At 45.0% G+C, this 27577-nt stretch overlaps 1 protein-coding gene across 2 annotated transcripts in view; it reads left to right on the top strand.

Annotated features, from left to right (window-relative positions):
* Positions 1–27577, top strand: part of LOC143421013 (NACHT, LRR and PYD domains-containing protein 3-like) — a 78156-nt gene that overhangs the window by 9725 nt on the left and 40854 nt on the right. The window contains exons 1-6 of one of the 2 annotated variants that reach the window (XM_076889653.1): positions 15168–15251; positions 16121–16258; positions 17704–17930; positions 19544–19585; positions 23202–23477; positions 24554–26351. In XM_076889653.1, coding sequence (XP_076745768.1) covers positions 16170–16258; positions 17704–17930; positions 19544–19585; positions 23202–23477; positions 24554–26351 — 2432 coding nt within the window. In that variant the 5' untranslated portion in view covers positions 15168–15251; positions 16121–16169. Of the gene's footprint in view, positions 1–15167; positions 15252–16120; positions 16259–17703; positions 17931–19543; positions 19586–23201; positions 23478–24553; positions 26352–27577 lie in introns of those variants that run through there. The other variant, XM_076889654.1, reaches the window with a different exon arrangement.

Below are 27577 nucleotides of genomic sequence, written 5' to 3'. Positions count from 1 at the left end.
ATCCTGAATGAGGCCAATGACAGTGGTGTCATCTGCAAACTTTAGGAGTTTGACAGCCGAGTTCTTGGAGGTGCAGTCGTTAGTGTAGAGGGAGAACAGTAGTGGTGAGAGGACACATCCTTGAGGGGCACCAATACTGAGGGACCGAGTTTCAGAGGTGATCTCCCCCAGCCTCACTTGTTGCTTTCTGTCTGTCAGGAAGCTGGTGATCCACTGACAGGTAGCTGGTGACACGCTGAGCTGGGAGAGTTTGGAGGAGAGAAGTTCAGGCACAATGGTGTTAAAAGCCGAACTAAAGTCCACAAACAGGACCCTGGCATAAGTTCCCGGGCGGTCAAGGTGTTGCAGGATGTAATGCAGCCCCATGTTCACTGCATCATCCACCGACCTGTTTGCCCGGTAGGCAAACTGCAGAGGGTCCAGCTGGTGGCCTGTAATGTCTTTCAGATGGGCTAACACCAGTTGTTCAAAGGATTTCATGACCACAGACGTCAAGGCGACAGGTCTGTAGTCATTCAGTCCTGTGATGGTGGGTTTCTTGGGAACAGGGATGATAGTGGAGCGTTTGAAGCAGGAGGGAACTTCACACAGCTCCAGGGATCTGTTGAAGATGCGAGTAAAGATGGGAGCCAGCTGTTCAGCACAGGTTTTGAGGCAGGAGGGTGAGACACCGTCTGGTCCGGGGGCTTTCCTGGGCTTCTGTTGAAAGCTGAATGTTCTAAAGCTAGACATTTTAAATGAGAATAAGAAAGAAAAGTATGTCTTTGTGCCCCCTTTTCCCTGTTAATGCCCTATCGGCCCCCCTGGCTAAACTTTGCTAGATCCGCCCCTGCACAGTTACCAGCCGTCAGCGACGTAGAAAAAGATCCTGGTGTAGAAAGTAATAGTAAATAAATTCTAACAACAGATTATCAAGGTTAAACGTGCTGCTGTTGTTCAGCCGCTGGTTTCCTCTTTCTGGTGCAAAGTGGGCCAAAAACAAACGAGAGACGGACTCATGACAGAAAAGCTGATCAGCTGATCATTGATCAGTTTCATGATTGAAGTAGCAGCAGGAGAGAGAGGGAGAGAGGGAGAGGCAGTCGCTCCATATATCGGTTGTTAAGCTTAATGCTGGAATGCTTTACAAACATTCAGAGATGAACTTACATGCTTGCTTTACTTTTCTCTGGGATAACTTTGTCAGAGATGAAATGCTGGGTTGTTAGCGAGGCTCCAAATGCTCAACCAGACTGCCGACTGTCACGGTTCTGGGTCAGTTTGACCCAGTATTTTGAGTTGTCATGTTTTTGCAGGTCTAGTTTAGTTCCATGTGTCATTTTCTGTCTGTCTCTCAGTGTCGAGTCTGCGTCTTTGTGTGATGGTTTCTTGTTCCTGTTTTATTGTGAAGGTCTGCGTCTCATGTGAGTGTGTGTGTGTGTGTGTATGTGTGTTCAGTTTTACCTCTGTCTCGTCTTGTTGATTACTCCCAGCTGTGTCCACCACCTGTGTGTAATTCCCCTGTGTTTCTCTGTGTGCATTTAAGTCGTGTCCTCTGTCATTGTAGTCGCTGGTCCGTCTGTGTATCCACCATGTCTCACCCGTGTGTTCTCCCTGCTGTCCATCGTCATTCTCCTCTGCTCGTTCTCATTCTTGTCCAGGTTTGTGCTCTGTAGTTTAGTTGTTTCCAGTCTAGTTCGTGCTCCATTTGCTGTTTGTCTATATTTATTTCGTATTTAATAAACCACCCTCACCCCTTTACAAGTGCCTGCTTTTGGATCCTCCTTTATTTCCCACACGGCTCATCGCACTCGCCGTGACAGTACGGACCAGCCCGATATGGATCCAGCGGCATTCACCCCACCCACGGAGCTTCTGGACATCATAACGAACTCTGCTTCAAAATTAATCAACCTGTGGCTAGAGCATGAGGGAGAAGCATTTCTCTACCTTCTGGAAGCCAGGCTACAACAGCTTATTTCCGATTATCCCTGGCTATTGGACTCACTGCACCCTCTGGTACAAAACTTCATTCTCCACGAACTACACCTCCACCCCCCCGCCGCTACTGCTCGCCCGCTCGCTTCAACGGAGGACGTGCCGTCCGTACCTCTGGAGGAGTTACCCGGCCCGTCGGAGCCGTCTCCACGGAGGAAGCGACGTTCGCGCCGCTGGCGCAGCACCCCACAGCCGGAGTTCAGAATGTCAGAGCAGCCGGCTGTGGTGAGTGAAAGGGACACTTTTGTTGACTCCGTTGCTTCTGTGACTGTTGTTTCTGGGGCAATTTTTTGTGTTTCTTCTGAGGATAACAATGATTTCTCACCCATGGCCATAGCTCCTAAGACTGCCTGTTCTGAACCCTCGTTCCATGTTTATGACCGTGTCCGCTCCATTGTCCCATCCTCACTTCCATCCCAGTCAAATGCCAGGCTTGTAACGCTGCCCTCAGTTCAGTCAGCATCCGCGCTGCCCTCAGTTCGTCAGCCACTCCACCACTTATTACGACTCCACTACAATCGTCTCCACTACCTGTAGGTCAGTCTGTAGCCGCATCGCTGCCTATTGCACTGTCGCCACCAGTTCAGCTGTCTGTCCGCTCGTTTACTCAGCCACCATCCTCACTGTCTCATTCAAAGCAGGGAACACACTTCACCACGATATCTGCTGGTTCTCTTAAGCTGGCCATGTCAGAGACAGTTGCTCCCTCTAGGGCCTCCCCAGAGGCTGGATGTCAGTCACCAGCCAACTCTGGACCGCTAGAGGTCAAGACGCCCCTTGAGGTCACCCGTCCGCCTCCGTCCTCTGCTGAGTGTATTTGGGAACACTTTCAGCCCTCCGAGGACTGCATCCCACTGTTGCTGCCTGAGTCAAGCCACTGTGCTGCTCAGCCCCAGCCAGTGTCCACACTGCCAGAGGTCTCCGTACCTGCTGTTTCAGTGTCTGTCTCCACTGGAGGGCCCGAGGAGCCCGTCCAGTCTCAAGCCACGTTAGCTGGGGGTTCAGGTGAACCCAGCCAGCGTCCTGCCTCATCGGCTGGAGGGCCAGAGTCGCCCGTCCGGTCTCAAGTCACGTCTGCTGGAGGGCCCGAGTCGCCCGTCCAGCTTCAGGTCTCGTCAGCTGGGGGTTCGGGAGAACCCAGCCAGCCTCAAGTCTTGTTAGCTGGAGGTTCCGAGGAGCCCGTCCAGCCTCATGTCACGTCTGCTGGAGGGCCCGAGTCGCCCGTCCAGCCTCAAGTCGCGTCTGCTGGAGGGCCCGAGTCGCCGTCCAGCCTCAAGTCGCGTCTGCTGGAGGGCCCGAGTCGCCCGTCCAGCCTCAAGTCGCGTCTGCTGGAGGGCCCGAGTCGCCCGTCCAGCCTCAAGTCGCGTCTGCTGGAGGGCCCGAGGCGCCGTCCAGCCTCAAGTCGCGTCTGCTGGAGGGCCCGAGTCGCCCGTCCAGCCTCAAGTCGCGTCTGCTGGAGGGCCCGAGTCGCCGTCCAGCCTCAAGTCGCGTCTGCGTCTGCTGGAGGGCCCGAGTCGCCCGTCCAGCCTCAAGTCCCGTCTGCTGGAGGGCCCGAGCCGCCCGTCCAGCTTCAAGCCAAGTTAGCTGGTGGGTCCGAGGAGCCCACCCAGCACCACGCCTCGTCTGCTGAGGGTCCTGGAGGATCCAGCCAGCACATCCTTACATCTGCTGACGGTCCGGGGAAGTCTGTTCAGCCGTCATCTGCTGAATCATCCCCTGCGACTTCTACATCATCGCCATTCGCATCATCACCATTTGCATCACCGCCTGCAGCCGTCCCGCTGCCGTCGGGTCCCGCAGCCGTCCCGCTGCCGTCGGATCCAGCCTCTGTGTCTTCATCCACGCCTGGTCCAGCCTCGTCTTCGTCTTTGTCTGGTCCTGCCTCGTCTTCGTCTTTGTCTGGTCCTGCCTCGTCTTCGTCTGGTCCTGCCTCGTCTGGCCCTGCCTCGTCTGGTCCTGCGGTTGCCACACTGCCGTCAGGGCCAGCTCGACCCATTCCGCCTCGCCTCTGCCAGCCGTTTTCCGGGCCTCTAAGTCGGCATCATGGCCTTCGGGGACGGCCTCCAGAAAGAGTTTGTCGCCGCCGCTGGCATCGCGGCCGACCTCCGGACCTGCTCAGTGGCCGCCACTGCCTTCCAAGTGGTCGGCCTCCAGAACTGTTTGCCCGCCGTTGCCGTGTGCACGGTCGGCCTCCAGAACTGTTGGCCTGTCGCCGCCGTTGCTGTGTGCACGGCCGGCCTCCAGAACTGTCTTGGTCTTTGTGTTGTCGACCCCCGGGTCGACCCCCTGAACTTTTCTCGGACTCTTGTTGAGCTCTGGTTTGGTTTTGTTTTTGATCTGTTTTCCAGTGTGCTTGAACTGTTTGCTTGTGTTTTTGGACTCTTGTGCTCCTTGTTTTTTGTTTGGTTTCTGTCCCTCCGTCCTTGACCCCCTCCGCCCGCCCTGGTCTGGTGCTCTGTTTTTGTTCTGTTTTTTTGTTTTGGGCTGTCGGGAGCCAGCCCTTGGAGGTCAGGTTGTTTTGCAGCTGAGCTCTAATGAAACTCTGAGTCTATTTTGGTTTGTGTGACATGAAAACATTCGGGTGCCTCGGGCTGCACGCTGATCACAGTTCACAGGTTTTAAACAAGCGAGAACACGAAGACGACAAGTGTTTCCTTTTTTTTTTTTTTTTTTTGCCTGTCCCGTTTGGCTCTTTTGCCATCAGAATTATTGTCTAAAGGCAAAGAAAGCTGCCCAACGGATTTACTTTACCAAATTGACCATCCCAGCCTTGCCGTAATGGTCCATTTGATTCACCTTTTATTGTTTATTTTATTTTCACTTGCTGAATACGGGACAGACTTGACTGGGGGAAAGAAGGGGAGAAAGAAAGAGGGAAAGAAAAACAGCTGAGAAGAGGGATGGGGGAGAAGGGCAAAAAACAAAAACCAACAGAATAAGCAGAGAAAAAAAATGCATATATCAATCACCTGGATCACCTGTTGAGAAAGAAAAAAGAAAACAAGCAGAAGAAAACGAGAGCAATACATTAAACAACATCACGATGATATATGGGAATATAACAGTAAATACTAAATATTAAACATTATTGTGCAGCACGTAAGATCGACAGCGCACAGTGTGCTTTTAGGTAGGAGCGGAAAAGGGTGTAGTCTGTGTGTGTGAGCACCCGTGTGTACACCTGTGAGCATGAACGTGCTTGTTTTTAAAAGGTTCCTTCATATAATGTTCTGCTAGAGCATAGGTGTCAAACTCTGGCCCGCGGGCCAAATTTGGCCCGCAGCCTAATTACATTTGGCCCGTGAAGCCATACCAAATTACTATTACAGCTGGCCTACTGGTATTATACAGCTAATATATATATTGTTTAGTATTAAGCTTTGCTTGTTCCATATTAAGTTTTTCAGCAAAACGTGTTTGAGTCCATAAGAAAAGATTAATTCTTATATCTGGAGGAATAAATATATTTCAATAAATATTAACGTTAGCCTGCGACTTTGTTCCAGTTTTGAATTTTGGCCCACTGTGTATTTGAGTTTGACACCCCTGTGCTAGAGGGTGTGGGGAGCCACAGCCCCGTCCACCAGGGCATGAAGCAGGTATGGAGGAGATCAAAACTCCAGACATCCAGAGGCCCTCAGAACACAAGAGACCAAGGAAGACCAACAGAGGGGCAGCTGCGCCACTGTCCCAGAAAGAGCTGACGAGAGTCCCAGATGAGGGGTCACTCAGCAGCCGCGGAGGAGAAGCCAGGGGGGGTTGCAGTGACGTGCCCGTGAGCTCCGCAGGCAGCCAGCTGTGCCAGAGTGACCGAGCCCCAGGCCGAGAGGCCGAGGGCACCCCACCCCCGAAGTGGCCCGAGTGAGCCCCAGGCTCCAGGCCCCGATAAGCAGCCACCAAGGAGTGAGCCGGTGTGTACCTGGACGCCCATCCCCGGACACAAAGAATGACCAACGCACCGATGTCTGAGGGCGTCTGCCATTGGTAGGGGAAGTGGTGGGGGAGATAGGCCTCCATACCTTGGAGGACCTGGGATGTCCCCAGAGAGGTGACGTCTGATACGCGACCTGACATATGGACACAGACAAACAGGCACACACAGATACAAACATCCATTCGCCACCCTCATGCTCTCATAGATACAGAGAAAAACCCAACAATCATATGACCCCCTATGAGCAAGCACTTTGGCGACAGTGGGAAGGAAAAACTCCCTTTTAACAGGAAGAAACCTCCGGCAGAACCAGGCTCAGGGAGGGGCGACCATCTGCTGCGACCAGTTGGGGTGAGAGAAGGAAGACAGGATAAAGACATGCTGTGGAAGAGAGACAGAGGTTAATAACAAGTATGATTCAATGGAGAGATGTTTATTAACACATAGTGAGTGAGAAAGGTGACTGGAAAGGAAAAACTCAATGCATCATGGGAAGCCTACGTCTATTGCAGCATAACTAAGGGAGGATTAAGGGTCACCTGGTCCAGCCCTAACTATATGCTTTAGCAAAAAGGAATGTTTTAAGCCTAATCTTAAAAGTAGAGATAGTGTCTGTCTCCCGAATCCAAACTGGAAGCTGGTTGTGGTGGAGCGGGAAGAGGGAGGCAGCTGGAGATGGGGAGGGAAGAAAGGGAGGGGCAAGTGACCCCTCCCTGGGGCCAGCTCCCCCGCTGACCCCAGTAGGTACCCCCATACTCCGCAACCCGCCAGGGAAAGGGGGCCCAGGCCCATCCGGACCAGGGCCCAGTACAGCAGCGCCGCCCGGCCGCTCAGAGCCCGGTACAGTCCACCCGACCCCACCTCAGAGAAAACTGCACCCACCCCGTCATCCACTCATCTTCCAGACTACACAAGACAATAGACGCCCAGGCTGAGATCTTCCTCCACCTCTCCTGTATCTCCCCCTCCTGCAGAGTGAGTTCCTGAAGAGAGGACAGCTCCTGCAAGATGTAACAACCTCCCCCACCAGTTGAAGAGCCCCCCAGGTGGCTCGATGCACCGGCGGCACCCTGCGCCAGGACTGGGCCCCCATACACCCACCCACAACCCCGGCAACACACCAACAAGGACCCAAGCCCCCGAGGCCCAGCCAGGGCCCCAGCCCAGAGACGGAGCACCCCCAGAACCTCACGCCCGTCCCGGACCCACCCAGAGGCAGCCAGGCTACCAAGTCAGTAACCCACGTCCGTCAGCACAGACCCTCCCCTAGTCCTGCTGCACGCAGCCACGAGGAAACCGTCACCTAAGAGCCAACAGAGCCCTTAATAGGCCATGACCGCTACCCCGGGTTGAGCCCTCCAAGGAAGATGCTCCTGGGATTATAATGTTGATTACACCAAATATGTCTAGGGGAAGGTTGCTTTCCCTAACCACCATCTTCCCTGGTGTCCACTTTCTCTCTATATACTCAGACTACAACCTCTGTCTAACAAATTTTCAACCTTTTATAGTCTAACACAGTGTCTTCCAGGTTGGGCGATTCTCTCCGCTCTTCCTGCTCTTCTTACTTCAATCTCAGGGGTAGACTACCCTGAGATCTTTACCACAGACCAGGGGATTATTCTGCCCCTGTAGTTGAGGTCTCAGGTGTAACTAACAGTGAAGTGTTCCAATGTTTTTCTTGTGTTTATATTTGTAAGTTTCCTTTAATTGTGGAACTTTGTTTTGTAATTGGTGGTAGCGGAAGTAACATGCAGCACGGACTGAGTTTGTGGTGACACAAGAGCAGAGAAGCATGGCGCTCTGTGAGTTCTGCTGCATCGTCCTACTGCTTTAAACTGGACTTAAGTTTTAAAGAACACATAAGCTAAGTTAAATTAAACCCAATTGTGGACTCACAGTTGAGAGGAGTAGCGGCTCGCGCGAAGAACGGACTTTCTCCCGTTTGGCTACAGCAGGCAATGAGGGTGCCTCCGTTAATTTCAGTTTCAATGAAAGTGCCATAAAAAGGCATTTATGTGTCTATACCTTTGTTGTTTGGATTTACTGTGATAAGAGTTATTGTAAACATGTTGCTTATTGTAATTGTTTTGATGATGATGATGATGATGACGACGCTGAGTGATCTTGTCGCCGAACATTGAATAAATCATCTGTAAACAAGAACTTGTCCGCGTGGTGGCTGACGGGAGCTACATCAGGGCTTTGGACCTGCTCCGTCAGGTCCTCCTGGATTTCCTTCACACTCCGTCCGGGCTCCTCGGCCAGAGCACACTGGCTCCAGTGATACCAGGTCTCTCCCTTGCCTTTCATCTGGACCGCATGGGAGGTCCACTCCACCACCTCGAACAGTCTGGTCCACCTTGGCTCCTTAGTGTTATTGGTAATGCATCCAACCAATTTATTTTGGTCTGTGCACAGATTTTAGCCTATTTGTTTTTCAGATTCTGGTTCATTCTCTCTTCTTTACTTTGTGATTGTGGATGGTAAACTCTCTTTCCTTTGGTGGCCCATGCCTCTGGCCACCTAGTGCATGCATCCACACACACACACCAGTACATACCTACAACCCCTTAACTGTGTTATCATATCTGTAAAGTCTACGAAAATCTCCTGTCCTGGCTATGACAGAAGTGGGAAAGCCCCCATCTCCTGTCTCACTGTTGGTTTAGGGTTATACTGGTTGCAAATTGGGCATTTTTGCATGTGTAGTTTTATCATGTCTCTCAAGAATGGGTGCCACCAATGACACAAATCCCTCTCCTTTTGGGCAGTTCCCACTTGTCCTAGTCCATGGGCCTCTTCAATGACCCCGGTTCTGATTTCTGGGGGCAACACTGGTCGACTGTCTGGTCCTCTCCACAGTCCTTCATTCTCTGTTGCCCCTCTCTGCTTCCATACTGTCTTCTCTTGAGGTCTCACCCCCTTTTGAGCCTCTATGATCACCTCTCGAGTGACTTCTGGGTGATCCTCCCACTTACGCCTCATACTTAACATCTGTTTCCCTTCCTGATTGCCAGCAACTTTATTGGCTTCCTTGGCTGCCATATCATTTCCTTCGGCCACTTGAGTATTAGCCCCCTCCCCCTTTCTTCTGAAACAAAACTCAGCTTACTACACCTTTTGTTTTAGAGACATCTAAAAAGAAGTCTCTGTTATAATCAGGCACTGCCAAGTCTTCTGCCTTCGACAGGGCTTGTTTCAGTGTGATAAAATCCTGCTCAGCCTCCACTATCCAATTAAGTTTGCCGGTGGGGTTACGCATAACTTGCTCCTTCACCAAGTCACATAAGGGTTGAGTTAAACCCATGCAGTCTGGAATGTAGTGTCTGCTATACCCTGTCAAACCCCAAAATGACAACATGTCCTTCACCCTTAATGGTTTTGTGTGATTCAGAATCCCCGACTTTTGTAAGGAAATCGGTGTATACTGCGTCAACTCAAAGTTCAAAAGTGCGCAGTCAGTTAAGCCAACATCAGTGGGACCCTGACACCAAAGAGAGTTGGGCAAAGCTGCCAATGCCCGGAGAGCTTTGGATGATCCCTTTTTTTTCTCTTCCATGAACTCTGCTGATTCAGGGTTAGGGTTAGGGTTAACCAGTAGGACCATGTCTAAAGCCTCAAGATCAGTCCAATAAGTTTTACACCTGGAACAACAGGTGACACCAAGTATTTGTGTGAATACCCAATCAATGGATTTACCAGCCATTCTTACCATGGGACCCAAATCCTTAGCTTGGTGTTCTACATGTAAACCCAGTGACACATGGGGGATGGATTCATCCTGCATCTTATACCACACCATCTGCTCTGGTGTTAGTTCAACTAACGTAGGCACCCTCCATGGGCCAACATAAATCCCCTTCGAATGAATCTCCCATGATTTCTCTCCCAAATAGTTATCAAATAGATCCTCATACCACTCTGTATATTTAGTGTCATAAAGCAGAGTGACATGGTAGGGGTCCACAAAAGGAGAGTACATGTCCAGAGCCAGAATCCAGGGTTCCCACTTCAGGTACTGTGCCGGAATGCCTGTATCAGTGGTTAGGCACCCCCAGAAGATCTCTGAGTGTGACCGGAAAACCACAGTCAACAGTAGTGCCGTCTGGCAGGGTCACCAGTGGTCTATCAGGGCCACGTAGGATCATTGCTCCCAGTTTCATTAAGAGGTCCCATCCCAGAAGATTCACCGGGACAGAGTGAGAGATATCAAAAGGATGTGTGACTGATTGTCGACCCACTTGAGTTTTCAGTGGTTCAATGGCAGAGTTTGAGGTACCCCAGAGAAACTAAATTACTTCAACAGTGTCGTCAGATAGATGTGAACATCATCTTCATGATGGAAAAAGTTGCTCTACTGTCCATTAGGAATGGCAGTTCAGTGCTTGCCACCCTTAGAGACAACATAGGGTCCGCCTTTCCCTTGTTGTCCCGGTCTCCCTGTGGGGCGTGTCATTGCTGGTTATTGTGGCTCTCCTAACCTTGGTCGTCCCCCGACATCGGGAATTGGTGACACTTCTTTTTTCCTTTCACTTACCTCTCTTGCCCGCTTTCTACATTGTTCTGCCTCCTCCCCGAGCTTCACCGCTAGGGACCCTCGGTGCTTCAGGTCCACGCTTTTCCTTTCCAGCAGCTTCCTCACATCCTCCTGAACTTTCTTCTGAGCCTTATCCGGATCCCCGGAAGTGGAGGTGGCACACACTGCCTTAACCAACAGGTCCACCTGATCTCCTTGAGATTTCCACCATTTTCCTTTTCCCCATCCAGTGTCCTGTAATTCACGAACAAATTCTCCATCCATCCTGAAATACTTTACTTCTCACCTTTAATTCGCTAATTGTATTTATTTGTTTTTAAATTACTACTATTTATGTGTTATTATTATTATTTATTTATTATTACTATTTATTTATTATTATTTCACAGGCAATCCACTTTAATCCACTCTGTCCCTTTATTTTTTTACACACTCTCCCTTCACTTCTCGTTTTATGGCCTTCCAAACACAAACTCTGACTTCCTGTTACACATACACACAGCACCGTGCTGGAATTCTCTGCTTCTCTCAGGGTGCACACTAGTCTAATAACATAAAATAAAAAAAAACCTTTTATTCAAACAACAACTTCACACAATGAACTGATAAGAGCTCTGGTTTTTAAAGAGTGTTCTAACTAATCCCAGTTTCTTCTCTGGGCCTCCAAACCCTTTACACAATTTCTGTGGGTACTTTGGAAAGGTCGCCGTTTTCCTTTCCAGGCCACCAACCCTAGTGCTTCCTTTAAATACAATTTTTCAGCGAGAGAGCAGGATTCAGGGGAGTCTTCTACTCAGCCATATATCCCCCTTCACGGCCTCACCTTTATGTGATATTTTCGGGGATCCTGAATTCCCCGGGCCTCCCAACCCAGTTTCTGGAACACCCCCGGGCCTGTACCCTCGTCAGGCGTACAGGAGGAACAACCACCTCCAAGGACAATGGGAATTTCGGGGGTCCTGAACTCCCCGGGCCTGCCAACCTAGCTCTGGAAATGCTGTCCGGGCCTATTGCCTCGTCAAACAATAAGTGGGATGCCACTCCAAGGGCAAAGACGGTGGTGCAGGGGAAATGTATAGGTTTCCCAGTCACCAACCCTCTATACAAGCACTTTGTTTTATCACAAACTTCTCTTTTTATGTTATTCTACACACGTCCCTTTTCTACTTTTACACAGCTTCTTATTATAATGTATATGAAGACAATGATACTGGAGATGTGAGCCCAATCATACTTTGGTATGCATTAAAAGCAGTTTTATGGGGAAAATTAATGGCTCTAACAGCAGCACAAAAAAGGCACGATTGGCTTTATATAAAAACTTAAATGTCTTGAGAAGGAGCACAAAAAATCTAAAAACTCACTAATTTTAGAAGAAATATCAGGTATTACAAAGTAAATTAATCAATTACTAAGAGAAGAAATAGAAAAAAAGGCAAGGTTTACACAGCAAACCTATTATGAATCAGGGCCGAAAGCAATCAAAATCCTAGCAAGAAGACTACGTAAAAAGCAGGCATCGATGACTGTTAATAAAGTTAGAAACCTGGACAGTAACAAACTACATTATATGCCCAATGAGATAGAAAATGAGTTTAAAAAATATGCGACTGTACTCATAACCGGTTGCAGCAGACCATGAAACAATCAGAAATTTCCTTGATCCACTCGACCTGCCCTCTGTAGGGGACAATCAAAACAAATTATTGATCTCACAAATTACTGATAAGGAATTAGAAGCAGCCATTGGCAAGCAGAAAACTAACAAAGCTCCAGGAAGTGGTGCCATCTAGTCTGAATTTTATAAAGTGTTTAAAGAAGAACTCTAGCCACTCCTTTAATCCTGCTTTAATTGGACTTTGAAGCAGGGAATAGCCCCACCATCATGGGGAGAAGCCATTATCACAATTTTACCAAAAGAAGGCAACAATAAAGAGTATTGCAAAAGAGTATTTGTGCTGAACAGTGGGGGGGGGGGGGGGGGGGGGGGGGGGGGGGGGGGGGGTGTCAAGATCTCTGTCTAAATAAATAAATAAATCTGGGTAACTTCCCAGATGATTAAACATGCAACTATTTTGCTGGTAATAACTGAAATGAGTAAAGAAAATCAACAGCCTATTTATGCAAGATAATTCATAATTTTATTGGGGGAGTTATATTATAATAATGGATTGCATTTATATAGCACTTTTCTAGGCACCCAAAGCGCTTTACAATTCCACTATTCATTCACTCTCACATTCACACACTGATGCAGGCAAACCACATTTATAGCCAAAGCTGCCCTGGGGCAGACTGACAGATGTGAGGCTGCCATATCGCGCCATCAGCCCAACATCAGTAGGTGGTAGGGTGAAGTGTCTTGCCCAAGGACACAACAACCAGGACAGATAGAGCTGGGGATCGAACTGGCAACCTTCCGGTTACAGATGAGCTTCCCAACCCCCTGAACCACAGTCAGTTGGTTGGATCTGATTATTGGGGGGGTCATAACCCCTCTAACCCCCCCCCCCGGAATTTATGTCTCTGGCCTGACGGACAGAATTCAGCTTCATAGAGGTATAAAACAGGGCTGTGTCTTGTCACCAATTCTTTTTGCATTATATGCCAAGCCACTAGCGCAAGCAGTGTAGCAACACCCAAATGTAGTGGGAGTTACTCTAGTCAGACATCAGATTATTTACTGATGATATCGTTTATTTTCTTACGAGATCCTGAGAAATGTTTTCCAATTCTGATGCAATTATTCCATACTTACGAACACCTATCGGGCTACAAAATTAATGTATCCAAAACACAAATTCTATCATTTAACTATACACTGTCTCAAAAGATTAGAGACGAATATAAACTAAAGTGGCACTTGAACACCATGAAATATTTGTGCATAACATTGACAAAATCATTATCCGCTATGTTTGAGACAAACTACAACCAGGTGGAAGGTAACATAAAAAAGAACGGTGGTCAACAATACCTACAAATTTCTACTCTAGAATCAAGATAATAAAGATGAACGTTCTCCCAAGATTGCTATACTTGTACCAGTCACTCTCACCTCCTATACCTCAAAGTAAATTTAAAATATGGGACAAAATAATCTCAAGGTTTTTAATAAGATGGGAAAAAGCCAAGAACAAGGTTAACAACACTGCAACTCCTGAAGTGTAAGGTAGGGATGGCTTTGCCCAATCTAAGGGAATACTTTTACACAGCTCAATTTAGACCCCTTGTTTGTTGGTGTAGAACAGACTATGAGGCATGGTGGAAAGAAATTGAGAGAGAAATTGAGGGAAACAAAATACAAATTTTTATTTCCGACAAACAACTAATAACCTCTTATAAAAGTAGAATGAACCAATTCGTGAAATTTACATTAGACATATGGCACACAGTAATAGATAAATGCCAGTTAAAGGAAAATTTTTTTTTACTGAGATGGTTCAGACACGATAAAAATTTGATCAGACGTTTAAGCAATGGGAGTTAAAAGGGATTACAGCCGTTTGTACACTAATGAAAAATGGAACACTAATGAGTTTCCAACAACTAAAAAATAAATACAAATTGGAAAATAGAGACTTTTTTAGATACTTACAAGTAAGGGACTAGTGTGCAAAACAAATAAAGACCGACTGGTTTGAAAAACCATTGGGTATAATCGGACTACTGACCACTTGCTATGAACAAAAACTGTTCAAAGCAATATCCACGTTCTACAGATTATTAGAAGAAGGTAGACAGGATACAACCTTTTACCTTAAAAAGAAATGGGAAACTGAACTGACAACAAATATAACAGAGAAGGAATGGTTCATTATATGTGAGATACAACACAGTTCAACGAATTTGCCGTTGTGGAGGGAATTTTGCTAGAAAAATTTGACCCGTTTTTTCTTTACACCCAAAATTAAAAGCAAACAGGTCTTAACTCCACAGAAATGATGGAGATTGTGTGGAGAAATGGAAGCTGATCATTCACAGGTATTTTGGAAGTGCATAAAAATAAAAAAGTATCGGGAAGATCTTAAAATGAACATAAATAATATTCCAGGTTATGCACTCCCAAACACCTGTCAAGTAATGTACCCTGGAAACATAAAGGGACTGGTAAATAAGGAGGACATCTATCTAGTAGAAATAATTCTAGCCACAACAAAGAAAGCAATCACAAAGAACTGGTTACAACCAGACCCTCACACTCAACAAGATTGGATTAGGATTTTGGAAGGAATCTCAGAGATGGAAAGAATTACATACAATATTAGACTGATTGGGTGTAAATAAGATAGACAATGGGGGAAGTGGAAAGCATTTTGAAGTGGTACTAAAAACAAGACATAATAAGAGATTTGCATGCAATGGAAGGTGAAAAAAAGAAATGTTGATCATGTCTGTGCTATTTAGAGCTCAGAGAAGCAGACACAATTTGTGAAGTCAAAATGTGTCTGCTTCCTGAACCTGTTGGTTAATGAGACGTCGAATGGCCGATTTAATGAATTCAAAGTAAAACTACTCTGTGTCCACCGGAATTCAGACTAAATGGAAATAAGGTAAGAAATGGCCAAAGGATATAAGCAGGAAGCTTCACTTTTCACATTATGTGAACTTTACTCTGACTTTGACTCAGTCTGAGCAGTTGGACGTCATATTTCTGGAGTGAACACATGAAGGTGTGGCCCTCTTACACGCTTCAAGTGTAGTCCCGCCTCCTTACAGGAAGCAGCTCACCTGTGTGTCCGTGTTTAGTGTCCAGGTGTGGAGTGGAACTTGTTGTTGGTGTGTGTGTTTGAAGAAACTGTAAGTTTGCTTTGTTTCCTCCTTTAAAAGTTTGTCTTTAAAATCTGTTGTGCTCTGAAGCAAATATCTACTCTGAGGGTTTGATGGATTTGTTTTTTGTTCATGACACTAAATTGAATAGTTTCAGACTGATTACGCTGCAGTTAAATCCCTAACTGATATTTTATTGAAAAGCAATCGGTCTAGAAGATAACTTTGAGTCTAATGAATGAAATGTTTAACTCTGATTGGCTGGCCACATTAATCCTGAACTCACAGACACAGAGCGTTAGAGGATGGAGGAGGGTTCTTATTATTATTTGGGGCGACCATGGGTTGGGACGTTCATCTTGTAACCGGAAGGTTGCTGGTTTGATCTCCAGCTTTGTCTGTCTTGGTCATTGTGTCCTTGGGCAAGACACTTCACCTACCGCCTACTGGTGATGGCCAGAGGGGCCGATGGCGCGATATGGCAGCCTCGCTTCTGTCAGTCTGCCCCAGGGCAGCTGTGGCTACAACTGTAGCTGCTCTACCAGTGTGTGAATGTGAGAGTGAATGAATAGTGGAATTGTAAAGCGCTTTGAGGGTCTCGAAAAGCGCTATACAAATGCAATCCATTATTATTATTATTATTATTATTATTATTAACAGTGAGTCAGTGTGTGTCAGTGAATGCATTGTTTGTGCTTCCCAGCTCCATCTAGTAGACTGATAGTAGAAGTAGAGCAGCTGATGGCAGCTTCCTCTGCCTCACACTGCTGTCTGACTGCATTCAGCTGACGCTAAGATGAAGCAGGAAAGAAGCAGCTTGGGGACATTTGGACAGCACACATGATGGAAAGGAGGATTTCAGTTGATGTGCACATGAATGATTTGTGGTTCCTCTGCAGGTGAAGGTAGAAAGTGTGTGTGAGCTGATGTGAATGTAAATTCAGCAGCATGGATCAGTGTGAGGACAGAGAGGAGGGAGTCCCTCCCTCTAAAACCACTCTAAGTGGGGAACATGAGAACCAGACCAAAGCTCAGAGGTGAGATGAACCCAGCTGTGTGTCCTTACTTTCCTGAAAATTGTTGCGTTGATTTTATAGCCAGAAACCCCCTCCACAAAAAACAAAAAACCCCAGAGTCAACATATTTCAAATAGTACAGAGCCCCGCAAGGGACATGGGAAAAAAAAAAAAGAAGATGAAGTTTTATGAGATCTCGCAAAACTTTTGCTATATTTGAAGTTTACACAGCTACATTCTCGCCTGAAAATATTGTAAACGTTTATTTTGTGACCCAGAAAGAGTATTAAAACTAAGTAGCCGCCGCCATTGTTGGAAACTGGAATTTGCTGGGCCGCGCTTTGAATTCTGGGAGAGGTGACGAGCCAGACTGTTGGAATAGAGACAACCAATGGCACACAAAACAAGACGAGACAGCACTCTTTCACTTGCAAGGGAAGCTGGCAAAGGCCAAGAGCTGTTCACCCTTCACTTGAACTTAGCCAACCTTGAACCTGGCTTCCTTTGCAGCCCTTTTATTGAGTGAAAGCAGTTACATTGGAGACAAGCGTATGGGAGCAACGTCAGCGTCTGTGTGTGTGTGTGTGTGTGTGTGTGTGTGTGTGTGTGTGTGTGTGTGTGTGTGTGTGAATGTGTGGGTGTTATCCCCGCCATACCATACAAAGCATGACTTCTTATCAACGTTTCCATTCGCCCCCACACAGGATTCAACATTTCAATGAACTTAACACACACGAGACATATATATAAGTCAGAGTCTCGCTGAACTATAAAAACCGGAAATTGCAAAAATTCATGCTTGCAATGGAAATGTTCTGAAGCTGAAAACAAGTCTTCTTATCATCTAGCTCTTTCTGCACAATGACAACCATATTAGGACACATAAAAGCAATGGTTATGTCTCTTTGCACAAATGACAATCTTAAAATAATCAACTCTAACAAAGGCGGCGAAGGCTATCCCAATTCAAAGGCTGTTACAAATGTGTCCCTCCTTGCCCAACTCCCAGCACATCGTGCCTCGACCTCCTGGTCAGCTTCATGCTGGCGGCCTCCGAAGGATGCGGCCTATTTTGCAAGATCTCACAAAAGTTTTGCGAGATCCTGAGTTACTTTTGGAAGATCTCGAAAAAGTTCATCTTCATTTTTTTCTCCCATGTCCGTCGCAAGGATCCGTAAAATAGAGTGGAATGAATGATTTTAATTAATTATTTTAGTGCTGAGTTGAAATTACAACTGAATTGTTAAAAAAATTAGGAAAAATGCAACAATTTGTTCTAAAAAAAAATCTTCATCATACAAAATAATTCAGTGTTTCTATAATGATTAGTTCATAGAACAAGATCTATAAGTATAACATACAGTTGATGTAACAGATCACAGATCATTTCTTTAGGTCTTAACAAGTCTTACAGCTGCTCTGTCCTATTTTCCATTTTTCAGTATTTTGACTCTCATATTTTATAGTTCAGAGATGGAGGAGTCTGTTCATGAGCAGCCCCTTGAAATGCTGGAGAATTTGGAAGTGGAGGAACTGGAACGTTTCCACTCCTACCTACAGGATGTACCTGTAACCATCAATAAGTGCCAACTAGAGAATGCAGACAAACTGGAAACTAGAGATCTGATGGCGCAGACATATACTAATGACCATGTGATGGAAGTGGCGACATCAATTTTGAAGAAGTTGAAAGGTCAGTCAGAGGAAAAAGACATGAAACCCTTGGTGCAGTATGAAGACACAGAACTGGCAATTGTATCTCGTGAAATGTATTAAAAATTTACTCTGTATTAGTTTGATTTTAGTCTAGATTTGTGACTTAAAATTAGAGATGTGCAAAGCAGCTGATATTTGTATCTGTATTTGTATTTGTTGAGGGGGGAAAGGTATTTATATTTGTATTTGTATTCGAGTAAAATTCAAAATAGGCATAAAATTTTTGTGTTACACTTCTAATTAACGTTACAGAGTAAGTATTCTTTAATTATATCCAATATAATAATTATGAATATGCAGTATTAGTTGATGTTTTCCCATAAATGTAACGTCATTGAAAAGAAAATAGCATAACAGCCATTGCCTCATCCATGGTTAAACCAACAACTAATAAAATACCATTGGAACATTATGAACCCCCCCACCACCCGTCCTCTTGGAGGACGCTGATCAGACAACGAAACTGACTTGCAGGGACAGAACATGGCTGTGATGATGAATTGGTGCTGGTAGAGGGGTTGGAGTTTGGGGGGGGGGGGGGGGGGGGGGGGGTCCTCTCAGTACCAGGAGAGGATGCTTTAAGCTCATGTGATTATGCAGATGTTTGATATCTCTGCGTTTCACCTAAGTTAATGAGTGACGGGAAGCTATGCTAAGGTTAACTGGCCTATAGTCTACATCTTAAACGTACCATATAACTCACACAAGTGCATACAATTCAACACAACTACACAAGCATTGTTTTAACCTTTTTAACCGAACGTTAAGGTTACTCTGTCAACAGCCTGTTGTCTAAATTACCGAGCTAACAGAGCTACGTAAACAGAGTGAACATGAGAGCACTGCAGACGTCAATAATGCAGCGTAATGGAATAATCTCCCGATGTTTGCAAAAGTTATAATCTGCCTCCAGAACCCAGTTAAGGTGTAAAAAAATCTATTAAAAAAAAAGAAAAACTGATTCAGTTCAGTCTTTTTTCGCTCAGCCAAGCCTTCTCTGTTGCTGTGTGAGGCAGCCCGTGTCAGTCACCTCTTTCACATATCACTCACTCATCTGGGCATGCACTGCGGTCTCATAAGGAAACTCAGCTTTTTGATATAAAGTTTTTCCTTGTTCCCAAATACAAATATTTTTTAAAGTATTTGTTCGAAATAAATATTCGTAAAAAACACGTTATTTGTGCCTCTCTGAATACCGTATTCGGGTTCAGCTCCACCCCTACTTCAAATCATGTTTGCAGGCAGATATTTTCATGTTGTTTTGAAGCCTCACAACTTTTTACTCTCAAAATACCAGTTTTATCATTCGTGATCTGCTGATAATATAACAGAGCAGCTAAACCGGTTGTGTCAGTTTGAGTCCAATGAGGCCAACGTGCTGAGACGAGTGTCTTCCTCACCTGCCCCTATCAGTGCGGGACTAACTTTTGCTTGACATAGTGGAAACTGTAGATCTGATGGTGCAGACATATACTAATGACCATGTGATAGAACTGACTACATCAATTTTAAAGATGAAAGAAGGTCAGTCAAAGGAAAAAGAAGACAAAGCCAGTTTTATTATTCAAAATGTGCTTGTTCCTTCAACAGGACATTCCTCAACCCAGGGAGCGTCACCATTATCACCAGAAGGTAAGAGTCAACATCAGCTATGGAAAAGCTAAACCTACACTATTACACATCATCACTGACATCACTGGGAATCAGGCAGGAAAAGACGTCAAAGTCTTTAATCCCATGGGATACAAGCTGATATGGGCATTTGGATGTGGATTAAAATTTCAGATCAAAAATTCATGAAATTATTCATTCAAGATCCAATAAAGTGAAAAAAAAGTTACTTTGTCATATTTATACCAGACCTGAGGAACTAAGTGCTGACACTGATGCTTAGAACAGGTTTACGGTCCCCGTTGGACAGAAGAATTAGCCCTGATGAGCAGAGAAAGGTCCAATCTGAATATGGGGCAGACCAGGTGAGAAATGTGGTGGAGAGCAGAAAGGCAAGCAAGTAGGTCTGAGATGGATCTTCCTTTTTGTGGGTAAGAATTTTGAGATGTGTTGATAGAAGTGGAAGCCAGTAATAGTCTAACTGAGGAGTCTCTGAAACGGAGGATACGGGAGTCTTGTATTATTGTAGTCTTTACCTTGCAATATAAAGTGACTTGGGGCAAATGTTGTTGTGATTTGGCACTAAATAAATAAAATGGATTTGAAGGAGAGTTCGTCCGCTAGTCGAACCTCAGATACAGGAGGAACAATGCGGTTTTCGTCCTGGTCGCGGAACACTGGACCAGCTCTTTGTCCTCTCAAGGATACTTGAGGGTGCATGGGAGTTTGCCCAACCAGTCTACATGTGTTTTGTGGACTTGGAGAAGGCATTCGACCGTGTCCCTCAGGGTGTCCTGTGGGAGGTGCTGCGGGAGTATGGGGTGTCTGGCCCATTGCTACGGGCCATTCGATCCCTATACAACCATTGCAAGAGCTTGGTTCGCATTGCCGGCAATAAGTCGGACTCGTTCCTGGTGGGTGATGGGCTCCGCCAGGGCTGCCCTTTGTCACCGATTCTGTTCATATTTTTTATGGACAGGATTTCTAGGCGCAGCCAAGTGGCAGAAGGCTTTCACTTGGATGGTCTCAGGATCTCATCTCTGCTTTTTGCGGATGATGTGGTTCTGTTGGCTTCATCGGGTGATGGCCTCCAGCTCGCACTGGAACGGTTCGCAGCCGAGTGTGAAGCAGCGGGAATGAGGATAAGCACCTCCAAATCTGAGGCCATGGTTCTCAGCCGGAAAAGGGTCGAGTGCCCACTCCAGGTCGGGGATGAGTTCCTGCCCCAAGTGGAGGAGTTCAAGTATCTCGGGGCATTGTTCACGAGTGATGGGAGAAGGGAGCCGGAGATCGACAGACGGATTGGTGCGGCGGCTGCAGTGATGCGGACGCTGCACCGGTCCGTCGTGGTGAAGAGGGAGCTGAGTGTAAAAGCGAAGCTCTCAATTTACCGGTCGATCTACGTCCCTACCCTCACCTATGGCCATGAGCTGTGGGTAGTGATCGAAAGAACGAGATTGCGGATGCAAGCGGCGGAAATGAGCTTCCTTCGAAGGGTGGCTGGCCTCTCCCTTAGAGATAGGGTGAGAAGTTCGGCCATCCGGGAGGGGCTCAGAGTAGAGCCACTGCTCCTCCACATCGAAAGGAGCCAGCTGAGGTGGTTCGGGCATCTGACAAGGATGCCCCCTGGGTGAGGTGTTCCAGGCATGTCCCACTGGGAGGAGGCCACGGGGCAGACCCAGGACACGCTGGAGAGATTATATCTCTCGGCTGGCCTGGGAACGCCTTGGTGTTCCCCTGGATAAGCTAGAGGAGGTGGCTGGGGAGAGGGAGGTCTGGGCTTCTCTGCTTAGGCTGCTGCCCCTGTGACCCGGCCCCAGATAAAGCGGAAGAAGATGGATGGATGGATGGAGTTGAAGTCAGGGAAGTTAATAAAAAAAAGGTCTAATCTCATAATAAGCATCTGAATCAAAACTGTGGCTGTAGTGAACTGTTCATCTAACTGATGGTTAAATGAGTCTAGTCAGATACAGCTAAGTGCTAATACAATTTAGCACATTTTTAAAAGCACTGTAGCTGTTTCTAATTGGTAGGTTTAAGCCTCCTACAGTAGACTGTAGGTTACTTTCTCTGGGTCGATGAGTCATGTTATGGGTCAGCTTCGGTCAGCCTGTCTGAGAGGTTTCCATTGCACAGTTGTATGCAATAGGCAGAAAGTGAAAGATAAAGAAACATAACCCAGTGAGTGATTGATTAGTTGATCATATGATCAATTGGATGAACTTCTGTTTATTTCCTTCTTGGAGTCTGCTGTGCCACCAGCTAAGAATCCTGGGGTACCTGCAAAACATGACTTAGTGGAGTACTTGGTGCAGAACCTATTTTTTTGGCAAGCATAGTTGTTTGGAGGTTTGCACACATCTCAGGAGAGATTTTGGCCCACTCCTCGTTACCTTTGCCTGCCACTTAGGAACTTGAAGTTTCAGCTGAATCCACAGACTTTCTACAGGACTGAGTATGAGGAGCTTGCAAGGAAAAGCATCTGGGCTTCTTTAAGTTTCTTAAAACTTTAAAAAAAACTTAAAGAAGTCTTTCCAAGTTTAGACTACGATAACCTGGACGTCTGAGAACCTTCACAGACATATAGGACTGAGGTTTGCAGACTGGCTAGGGTACTTGATGACCTTAATGTGCCTAATATTTATTTCTACTTTGCTGCCTCAGAGGTATTTATGGGGGTCACTGTCATGCTGCAAACCTCAATTCACAACCCATCTTCAGCATTTTGGCTCAGGGAAGAAAGCCCATGTGGAAGCCCTGCTTGGCATCGGAATCAGAAATCATACTAATCAGTTACACACAGGAGGGGTGGAACCTTTATATTCATAAATATAATTTTATCAGAATTCACTCACATAAAAAACTGAATTGTAATCTATTTGCACATCTTTCAAACAGAGTTAAGTTTACTAAGTGTCACGTTCCTGGGTCTGTTGACCCAGCGTTTTAAGTTTTACTTTATTTTGATATCTATGGTTTATGTTTAAGTTCATTGGGTTTTCTAAGTTCATTTGTTTATTAGTTTCCCCTTGTGTTTTCAACCCCTGTGTTAAGTCTTCCTTGTCCTTTATATGTTTCATGTATGCATGTCTTTTTAATTCTCAAGTTCATGTTGTCATGTTTGCATTTCATTATGTTTCCTGTTTAAGTTTGAAGAGGTCCTGTGTTCCTGTGTTCAATGTGTTTAGTTTTACGTTTCCCCTGTGATGTCGTTATGTGCATGTGTGTCAGCTGTTTCCCCATGTGTTCCCACTTCCCTCATTATCCTCCTGTGTGATTTAGTCCTGTGTTGTCAGTCATTCCTTGTCAGGTCGTCTGTTCTTTTCCATGCCATGCTCCTAGGTTTCCATGTTCCACGTTTAATGTTCCAGGTAACTTTGTATCAATGCCAACTTTCATGTTTAGGATTTTTCATGTTTATTTTTAGTTTCCCCAGTTTAGGTTGTTTGTTTAGTCTCATCTTTGTTTGCCTGAGTATTTTTCCATCAGCCATATTAAATGGCTCACTTCTTGTTAACATTCACGTTTTGTTCTATGTGTCTGCATTTTGGGTCCACTCCTCACATTTATACAGTCAGCTTCGCAGCCTGACTGTGACACTAAGTGACACATTCATGTTCATTTCTTCATCTATTAGAGGAGCTTGCCATGTTACGGACAGGATTTGTGAGGAGGGTGTCAATAGAAATCTTTACACAGCTCCTTGAAGCCCTTGTAAGTGATGGTGTTTTGGATGATCTGGAGAAAGAATCGATATTAGAAAAAAACCAAACCAGAGCAGATAAGGCTCGCTGCCTTATTGACACAGTGAAAAAAAAAGGAAACAAAGCCTGCAGGATAACTATCAACCATCTTCGGATTATAGATCCAGTTCTCTCCTCTCAACTGCATCACTCCTCATCTACAAAGAAAGGTGAGACCACATATCTGTAAAACAAAGGTTTTTTTTTTGTTTTGTTTTAACTCATTTTCATGTTTAAACAATTTTATTTAATTAGCAAACTGTTACATGTATGTCAATATTTTTGAAAATACATGTATTAAATTTTATTCATAAAACTGTTATCAATGAAGTTCTTAACACACTTGCCAGTTTATTAACATTGTAATTCATTATGGACTCATGTTCTCCAGTGTGATATCTCTACAGTTATAATAATTGAATTATTCATGCATTTTTAAAATTCTTATTCTTATTCTTATTATTACTGTAAAATAACTAGCTTGTAATTTAACCATGTCATCCATAGTTATTTTGGAAAAAAATGTTTACATCCAGCTGACGAAATACCTGTAAATACTTAGGACGTTTATGTACTTTATTTCTATTTGAATGATGTCATATAATATTAGAACCTAAAAACATCCTTAACATACCCTGAGGAGCTAACTTAGCCTTAGCTCCTCAGGTGTGGTACCCTACCCCCTAGGGTACCTATATGAAAACAATACAAACAAAATTTATTTTTGTCTTATGATACTGTAAAAGTTTCATGTCATATGAACATCTCACTTACATAACACACACAAACTTGTGGTTCTGAATCTACACAGTAACCCAAAGACATTTAAATTAACTTCAGTGATTTCTAAGTATTTATAGGCTGATTTTAAAACTTCCTTTTTATTTCAGAAATGTAATATTTGCACTGTAAGTGCTTACTTGACAAATTTCATCAGTTGGGGCTGGATCAAGTGAACCAGAAACATTCAATGTTAAACTATGACATTTCTAAGTTTTTCATTAGTCAATGCAGTGTTATTTTTGGCCTGCTAACATGGTGTCACTTAAGTCAAGGTTTTGAACTTTTGACTGGATTTTTCTTTTAAACTGACAAGAATATTAGAAAAAAAGTACATTTAATTGTGTTTTAATATAACATAAACAACTTCATCAGATAAAGATCTGTAGGAAAAGTATGTTTCCTGATTTTTGCCACTTTTTTCTTCTTATTTTAATTTCTGTTCTTTCTTTTTTTTTTCATTCAGAGACTCTGCAGCCATGTCCGTCTAAATTCAAGTCTCATCTGAAGAAGAAGTATGAGCGTGTGGTCGAAGGGATCTCTGTAACATTAAGCAAAAACCTTCTCAATCAGATCTACACAGAGCTCTACATCACAGAGGAAGGGACTGCAGAGGTCAATGATGAACATGAGGTCAGACAGATTGAAACAGCATCCAGGAAACCAGACAGACCAGAAATAACAATCAGACAAGAAGACCTCTTTAAAGCCTCACCTGAAAGAGATGACCAAATCAGAACAGTGCTGACAAAGGGAGTGGCTGGCATTGGGAAAACAGTCATAACACAGAAATACACCCTGGACTGGGCTGAAGACAAAGCCAACCAGGACATCCAGTTGATATTTCCATTCACTTTCAGAGAGCTGAATGTGCTGAATGAGGAAAAGTTCAGCTTGGTGGGACTTGTTCATCACTTCTTTACTGAAATTGAAGAAGCAGGAATCTGCAGCCTTGAAGACTTCCGGGTTGTGTTCATCTTTGATGGTCTGGATGAGTGTCGACTTCCTCTGAACTTCCACAAGACTACAATCCTAACTGACCCTAGAGAGTCCACCTCAGTGGATGTGCTGCTGATAAACCTCATCAGGGGGAAACTGCTTCCCTCTGCTCACCTCTGGATAACCACACGTCCTGCAGCAGCCAATCAGATCCCTCATGACTATGTTGACATGGTGACAGAGGTCAGAGGGTTCACTGACCCACAGAAGGAGGAGTACTTCAGGAAGAGATTCAGAGATGAGGAGCAGGCCACCAGGATCATCTCCCACATCAAGACATCACGAACCCTCCACATCATGTGCCACATCCCAGTCTTCTGCTGGATCACTGCTACAGTTCTGGAGAATGTACTGAAAACCAGAGAGGGAGGACAGCTGCCCAAGACCCTGACTGAGATATACATCCACTTCCTGGTGGTTCAGGCCAAAGTGAAGAAGGTCAAGTATGATGGAGGAGATGAGACAGATCCACACTGGAGTCCAGAGAACAGGAAGGTGATTGAGTCTCTGGGAAAATTGGCTTTTGATCAGCTGCAGAAAGGAAACCTGATCTTCTATGAATCAGACCTGACAGAGTGTGGCATCGATATCAGAGCAGCCTCAGTGTACTCAGGAGTGTTCACACAGATCTTTAAAGAGGAGAGAGGACTGTACCAGGACAAGGTGTTCTGCTTCATCCATCTGACTGTTCAGGAGTTTCTGGCTGCTCTTCATGTCCATCTGACCTTCATCAACTCTGGACTCAATCTGATGGAAGAACAACAAACAACCTCTATGTGGTCTAAATTATTTAACAAATCAAATCTTCAAACTCTCCAAAAGAGTGCTGTGGACAAGGCCTTACAGAGTCCAAATGGACACCTGGACTTGTTCCTCCGCTTCCTCCTGGGTCTTTCACTGCAGACCAATCAGACTCTCGTACGAGGTCTGCTGACACAGACAGGAAGTAGCTCACAGACCAATCAGGGAACCGTCCAGTACATCAAGAAGAAGCTCAGTGAGAGTCTGCCTGCAGAGAAAATAATCAATCTTTTTCACTGTCTGAATGAACTGAATGATGGTTCTCTAGTGGAGGAGATACAACAGTCCCTGAGATCAGGACGTCTCTCCAGAGATAAACTGTCTCCTGCTCAGTGGTCAGCTCTGGTCTTCATCTTACTGTCATCAGAAAAAGATCTGGATGTGTTTGACCTGAAGAAATACTCTGCTTCAGAGGAGGCTCTTCTGAGGCTGCTGCCAGTGGTCAAAGCCTCCAACAAAGCTCTGTGAGTAAATATGTGATCATACCTTTATTTGGACATAATGCATAGTCAGTGATGTTTTTGATCAGAAGTCAGTAATTGATGATGACTTTGTGTTCTATTATTGGAAGAACTTGCATCTCTAAGTAGGGGAATTTTCTTCTTCAACTGTAACATTTTTCATGGCTTAATAATGTACTATTATCAAATTCACTGTAAAAAATAGAACCCAAACAAAAAAAAAAAACAACAAAAAAAACTTTCTGTCACTGTCAGTTCTCACTCACCTATCTTTTCATCTTCCCAACAAAAAGTTGTGAATAACACAGAGCTGAAGGGTTTGTTTGTTTGTTTGTTTGTTTGTTTGTTTGTCTGTACAGTAGATCCTTCCTCAGTCAGTGTTTATCTATCTTGAGGCATGCTCATTCATTCAGGTAAAGAAACCTCAGAAAGTTTATTCTGTTCATCTGGACGTAGGATTTTCAGCGGGAGAAATGTTTTGACATCCAAGTGACTTCTTCAGTCTTGGCTGACTGCAGGTTTCGCCAACCTTATAAATAGTACCTTTCCATAGTGACTTAAACTAGCACACTTAATGGCTGTGAAGTCAGTTGCATGATTGTTAATATGCAAGTTGTCATGAGCATTGATCTATGGCAATTGGTTCCATTTATATAGAGATGGAGAACTGCTGCAATCACAGCATTGTAAGATGGTGACAGATGTACTGTTAGGCCCTTCCTCGATTCAGATTTGGTCTTTCCCTTTTCATGCAAATGGCCTCCTTGACTCCGTGCTCAAACCAGTGTGTCACGGTTAACCGAGTGAGCCGTGTGGAGGAATAAATGAAGACCCAAATGCAGGCACTTGCTGATATGCCAGGGAGGTTTATTGCAAAACAAAACACAATGCGAAGATGGCAAAATGGAACCAAAAGTAACCTGAACTGGGAGAAACTAAACAACTAAAAAGCAAACCTGAACACGAAGGATGGAGAGCGAAGGTACATGAAGGATGACGTCAGGGAGAACACACGGTAGATTTACAGACAGACCAGCAATCAGCACACGAGTTCACACAACCTAAGTACACACTGAGGAACACAGGGAAATTACACACAGGTGGGGGTAACAGCTGGATCTTATGAGACAGGGGAAACGCTAACATCAGCGACCAACAGAGGGAGCAAAAAACAAAAGTCAGAATGCCAGTTCACGAAACCATAATAATAATAATGATAATAATAATAA

Source organism: Maylandia zebra, linkage group LG11, assembly GCF_041146795.1.
Source record: "Maylandia zebra isolate NMK-2024a linkage group LG11, Mzebra_GT3a, whole genome shotgun sequence".
NCBI lineage: Eukaryota > Metazoa > Chordata > Actinopteri > Cichliformes > Cichlidae > Maylandia > Maylandia zebra.
Note: the sequence above shows the minus strand (reverse complement) of the source record. Positions and strands in the feature narration are given on the sequence as shown.